At 46.5% G+C, this 6414-nt stretch overlaps 1 protein-coding gene across 1 annotated transcript; it reads left to right on the top strand.

The window, feature by feature from the left end:
* Positions 1–148: 148 nt before the first annotated feature.
* CHAC1 (ChaC, cation transport regulator homolog 1 (E. coli)) lies at positions 149–657 on the top strand (the record flags this gene model as incomplete). The annotated part of the gene is given in 2 exon segments (XM_010286353.1): positions 149–589; positions 592–657. Coding segments are annotated over 2 exon segments (507 nt in total), but the record flags the coding sequence as incomplete, so codon positions are not given.
* Between the last annotated feature and the right edge of the window lie 5757 nt (positions 658–6414).

Genomic DNA, 6414 nt, shown 5'->3' with positions numbered 1-6414 from the left:
CGGGATCGTGTGGGGGGATGTTCTCCTCCTCTGCCCTGTTACCAGTTGTGCAGAGACCCCAAAGCAGGGCAGGCTCGCTTTGAAATGTTAGTGGACTTGTCCACTGCAGTTACAGCATCCCATAACCGCCTTGCTCTTTCACTTTTAGGCGTGCACGTGGGGTGTAGCCTATGAAGTCCGTGGGGAACAAATTCCTGCATCACTCCAGTATCTCAACATGCGAGAAGCTGTCCTGGGAGGCTATGACACCAAGTTGGTGAAGTTCCACCCTCAGGAGAAAGATGTAGAGGAACCCATCCTGGCTCTTGTTTACATTGCAACGCCACAGAACCCTTCTTACCTTGGCCCAGCATCCGAAGAAGACATTGCAGCTCAAATCATTGTCTCAAGTGGTTGTGCTGGTCATAACATTGAGTACTTGCTGAGACTGGCAGACTTTATGCGCTACTTTTGTCCTCAAGCAGAGGATAAACATCTCTTCTCCATTGAAGAGGCTCTTATTTCCATCCTTCCATGCCTGTACTACACAGAGGAGTCTCTAGAAGAAACTGCAAGTGTCCCTCAGAAGTCTAAGAGTTGAAATAGAAAATTTTTTTGCGAGGTCCCAGTAGAAGGGACATAAGGGAGAAAGCAATGGGGACAATCTTAACTGAGTGAATAAAGGGTGAATTAGCAAGTAGTAGGGGAGGGAGGAAGTGGTGTAAAACACGCTTGCTATAGGACTTGCAATTAGTACCTGTTACACTCCTTACCTGTAGCACCACTATAACCATCACTGCTTTCCAGGTGGGGAGCAGGGATCTTTGCTGGAACTTTGCTCTGTAAGACCTGCTTCCAGGGGTCCACCTGAAGCACTCTTTCTTTAGAGAAGAAAGAGGCTCATCTGCTCTACACACTTTTTCTTTTTTTTTTTCTTTGAAGACTAGTTGAGCAGGACTTGACTGGGTTTAAGCAGTATATATGTAATTCTACCTCAGATTGGCAAAAAGCTGTTTGTGTGGTGGTGGAGACTTGGGTAGGTTGTGCCAAATTTATTTTTTTTTTCTGCACCTGCCATGTCCCACCTCCAGTACAATGACCTGACAGACATTAAATTTCAGGACTTCTGTGCAATATTAAGTGAACTGGCCTTTGTAGGCTCTTGTGGATCCTACTTCCTGATGTTGTGAAGGATCACAGTAATGCACTTATTTTTCTAAAATACTGTATTTATTATGTGTTGTATTTCCCCTTAGGAGGGGGTATATCTAAACTGCTCACATGCCACAGTGGTATGTAGCCCACATTCAACCTTGCATTTGTGCCTTCTAGTTTTAAAGCAGTTTTCTGAGGCGCTAAGCCTGCTTTAATGACAGGAGCTTTTCTCCAAGCTTCACTGACCTTGTGCTGCTACAGACTTAACTGACTCCAGAAGAAATGGTCCTGCCTGTGTGGGAAGTCTATGCTGCCTGCAGGAAAGCTGTCTGGATACAGCAGCATTTTAACTAGTCCTGTACTGGATAAACCTCTGGTGCTTCAGGATAATGTGGGTTTTCCGTAGAAGCATTTGAGGGTTCTAGTTCCGTACCGGGGTGTCTGTCTGGTATGCTTTTATTTGACTGCAAAGGACCATGACTGAGCATATTCACAAACCTTTGAGCTACTGGAAAAGACTGCCTCGATTGTGTTAAGCAGAGGCACTGCTGCGAGCTCAGACTTTTTAGCTTCACATATTAACAGCATGAAAACCTGTAGTATTTAGTAAGAACACTGCTACTACTACAACTGCAGCAAAACAGCTCTTGAGGGCTGACCCCTGGGACAACTGACTCCTCCCAAATACCGTGTGGTTTTTTTATTATAAGAAGGGATAGTGACTGTTTGTATTACTGTGGCTTGTATGTATATGAAGTGGTACTGTGCTGTGCCCAGTAATAAAACAAACTGACAAAGATAGCCTTCTGTACTTTGGTATTGGTCTTTTTCATTACTGACTTAAAGATCAAACTGAGCCTTCTTTTTTTTAATTTTTTTTTTTAAAAAAACAAAACCTTAGCTGGTAATGCTGCTGTACTTCCCATGGTGGTTGTGTGTGGTTGTTTTTTTTTTTTTTTTAATCTTGAAGGAATCAAAGAATTGCAGCAGTCTTGTATCTGACATTTAATGATGGCACCTCTAATTCCCTTTGAGAAAAAAGGGGATTCAGTGACTTTCTTTCTCAGCTTCCAGCTCTTGTTGATTCTGGAGCGCTAGTGCTGGCAGCAGATACAAGCCAGCCCTCCTGACTGTACAGGGCAGTCACAGAAATGTAATGCTCCCTTGGCAGGTTGAAGGATTTTTTTATTGTTGTTTTTTGGAGTGTAACTTGGTGTTGCTGTTTCCAAGAAGTAATAGTGGAAGGACAAGGAAGTGCTGCTTGTAAGAGACTGTTATTGCTCTTCTGACTTGTGCACAGTGTGCTGTCTACAGCTGCCCTTCTGATTCCTCTAGTTACCAGCTGCCTCAGCAATAGCCAAGCACTGTACCTACCAGTATTACCTGCCTCAGGACTTGAGTGATGGAGTGAAAACTAATTGAAACAACTGAATTTACCACTAATTAAAGGCAGAGTGCATGTTTCAAGGATAATAGACTAGAGAAAATTATGCTTTCCCTGTTCTATGGAGGCTCTCACTTCAACTGAGGAGCTGCCTTGCCCTCCCCATGGGGGCTGTTATCCCCCAGCTGGAAAACCAAAGGGTTAAAGAATCAACTTACTTGCAGGGGAACACTCCCTTACTAGTACAAGATTGAGGTTAGATACCAAAATATCTCCAAAATAAATAAAAACATCTTTGCACCTTACAAATTTTCAAAGGCACTGCTGACAGGAATTAATAGCAGATGTGCAGTAAGCAGCCTGCACTGCTATCTCACGGGGAGACCCCCTTGCTTTGTTCATCCTGTTTAGCCTGCGTTGGCCCCCTGATCTCTCACATCGCTGGTAAATGAAAAGCAGTGAGCACTTGTGAACAACCCATCAGTGCTAGGAATGTTCCTTCAGCTGTTGTTTCTTCTTCCCTTGAAAAACTAAGTGTTTTAAGCACAGATAGGGTACTTCACTGAACTGCCATTTTCTTCCCAAAGATCTCTTCGCAGTGGAGTTCCGAAAAAAGGACCCCATCTTCTTTTCAGGAGTGGTGAATACGGCACCTTGCTGCTGTCATCCTGTCACTGCATCTTCAAGTCACTCAGACAGACAATGAGGTATCACGTAACTTCTTTTCTCCTGAGGCTTTTTATTGTGAGTCTGGGAACTGGTCATGTTTTGGTCAGTTGATGAACTTAAAAAGGTTAGCATCCCAAATTTGAACTTTGGCCATGTGCAACGGTGACACACAAGGACAGTGTCCTACCCCATACATGGTTCACTACAGGCTTCCTCTCCCCATGTCGTGACCTGCCAGCCCAGGTGAAGCAGCTGGCTGTGGGCGCAGCTCCAGCCTCTGGCAGCTCTACCACTGGCCTGAGGGCTGGTCTGGGAAAGAGGACTCACCTTGTCAGAGGGTGAGACGACTGCCCTCATTTGCGAAGCGCTGCCAGACATTTCTGGAGATGCTTCCCTATGTAGTGGCTTCCTCTTGCACATGCAGTTTTCTCTTATCTGACATCCCTATGACAAGTTTGTGCCTATCGGGGTCACGTCACATTAGAAACTGGTTGCAACAGAAACATGTTTATAAGCGCTGTTAATCACGTACTTACCAAGTTGAAACCCAGTACAATTCACAAGATTTCAATCCCTTCTTCAACCTTTTCCATTTTCCTGCCCAGCAGTTCCCACACAGCCCTGGAACATGTTCCCGAGTCACCATTTTCTTGAGTACATTAGGACAGGACCTACCCAACTGCTTTGCAGTGGGAAAGCCAGCTAAATAAAGTAGCTGACAACAGTTAATCCAGCCCTGGCCTTCACATGTATAAAGCGCTCCTGAGGACACATGGTCCTTAATAGGGCAGGAGAAAGGATAAAGAAGCTCAGCTCTGTTAAAAGGATTCAGAGAAGAGAAAACCGGAAGAAAAAGTCTCTGGTTTTTAGGTGCTACAGTATCATCTCAGTTTCAAGGTAGAATTTCGAGAACTGAGACGACTTCACACAGGTAAATCTCTACCAAGCTGATTCCAGCTTTGGTAAAAATGTAGTTTAAATACAGCATCATCAAAGTGTGAATGTACCTGTGCTTGGTGTACTCTTCTAGATGAGATGCTGGGTCAGAAAATTAGTGAGACCAAAATTTGTGGTTGATGGCAATACAGGCATGCAGCTTGCCAAGGGAGGGAGGTGGTAGGAGAGGATGGTGACCTAGGAGAGGGGTAGGGAACAAACCAGTGTTCCTCAGCTGGGTGCAAAAGCAGCCAACAGCTTGGGTCTACCTGGACAGAACGTACGTTTGAGCACCCAGAAAGTGGGGCGCAGACTTTGAAGGCTATCAAGGAGCCAGTGTGGGATCTCAGCCCCAGGAGGAGCTGAAGGGGAGAGGCACAGCTCCACATGCGCACCCACAGCCTCGAGAGGGTCCCCGGGGTTCCGCCACGTGTGGCGGGGAGAGGCTCAGAGGCAGCGGGCAAGTCACAGGGAATGGCACGTGCTAGATTTCGCAGCTGTTCCAAAATCTGCAGCTGGTTGTACATAGCGCATGTGTTAATCCATATGTATCTGCTTGCTCAAGAGACAGGCTGTAATGTGGATTTAATTACCTACAGATGTTTCACAGGCAGAGGAAAAGCAACGAACGCTTGTCGCCGCTCCTGATCTGCAGCCACGCACGGATCTGACCGGCCGGTGCTCCGCAAAGGCTGCGCTCTGACAAGCGCTCCCCTCTGCAGTAGAGGCTGGGCAGCACTTTGCGCACCCTGTATACGGAGCAGATGTGTCCAGAAATGACGTCTGGCTTGGTAACAGCCCGTTCTTCTGCTCCTGTTACCAGGAGAGATTGGATGGTGAAGCAGGGGAAAGAAAGAGGGTCTACTGGGTGTACAGCTGCACCAGGACAAGTGAGACTGACTTTGCATAAAATATCCAGCACAAAACACGCAGACGTGGTCACCTGTGCACTTCGATGCTTCTCCATATAACATGTTTATAGTTTAGTACCAGATAGCTTAGTGCCAGAATGGTAGCACTGCCAACATGTCCCAAAACCTGGGAGTCAATCTAGGCCTGGAAGGCCTTCGTGAAACTTTAAATTGGATTATACCACATTCAGCACAACCACCTCATCCCAAAGGCAGAGGGGAAAACAGATGAGCAGGGAGATTTTCCCTGAGTCAGACTTCTCCCTTTGGTATTGCCAATTTTCATGACATGGCACATACTTCCGTGGCACCAAATCCCAAGAGTGTTTTTTAGAAGTCAAGGGCAATTGCAACACAAAAAGGTGTAATCCCAGTGCCTGTGTGGGCAGTGATGTGCCACCGGCACGCAGCCCAGCTTAGCACGGCATGGTTCCTCGCGCACAGGAGGAACAGGAAGGGATACAAAAATAATAGATTTACAGTCAGGAAAAACTATGGAAAAACTACACTTGCAGCAAAACCAGCAGCTGCTCAGTAGACTTTGGAATTTCCTACTAACTAGTTGCCTTGGCTTAAGTGAAAACCTCCCTAATTTATACACTGCATTAAAGCTACGAGAGAAGCCCCATATTGGCTTTGAAAGAGCCTTGGGCCCCGGAGGGAAGGGAGGCGGAAGGAAGTGGGCATTCTGGGCAGCACTGGGGAAGCTCTACATGCTTTGTTTACAAACCCTGTGCACTTTTTGTTTGTCTTTTGGATGTGTTTTATTCTCTCTCAACTCCCTTTTCATCTCGTCGTAGTGCCAGCCACACTGATGAGTGTTTATGCTTGCGAATTCCTGAAGCACAGCCAGTACCTTGAACTCCAGAGAATGAGACTGAAATAATGTAAAAGGTCAGGGAAGTTCAAAGACAGAGAGGTGCTGTTTTCCTAGCTGGGGACACCACACTGTTCCCAGACCACGCTGGGCTGCTCTGGGGACACAAGAACAAAGAATTCTCTCTTAACGTCCTCCTGTTTACTCTGCTTTTTGCCTCCCTCACCTCACTGGTTTAACAGGACTCATTTCCACAAAGCTTCAATTAAAACCACCAGGGATCAATTTGGCCTGAGCGCGACAACTGAAGAGACACCCAGTAGCTACCGGCACTTAAAACTCCTGTCACCGAAGGAAAAAGGATGTGTTTATCCCAACTGCTCGAGCCCCAGAGCGCTGCTTCATCCGCAAGCATCCGGCTATTGCGGCACCTGGATATCAGTAGGATCTTCACCCAGGGGAAGACAAGTCAGAGCGTGACTTTTGGAGAGGAGAGGTTTCATTCAGCCTTGCTGGTTAGCAAGCCTGTCCTTCAGAAACATGACGTATGCGTGCCTGGCCCG

This window comes from Phaethon lepturus, unplaced genomic scaffold (assembly GCF_000687285.1).
Source record: "Phaethon lepturus isolate BGI_N335 unplaced genomic scaffold, ASM68728v1 scaffold12794, whole genome shotgun sequence".
Classification (NCBI taxonomy): Eukaryota; Metazoa; Chordata; class Aves; order Phaethontiformes; family Phaethontidae; genus Phaethon; species Phaethon lepturus.
The sequence above is the reverse complement of the archived record's forward strand: the minus strand, read 5'-3'. Positions and strand labels throughout refer to the sequence as shown.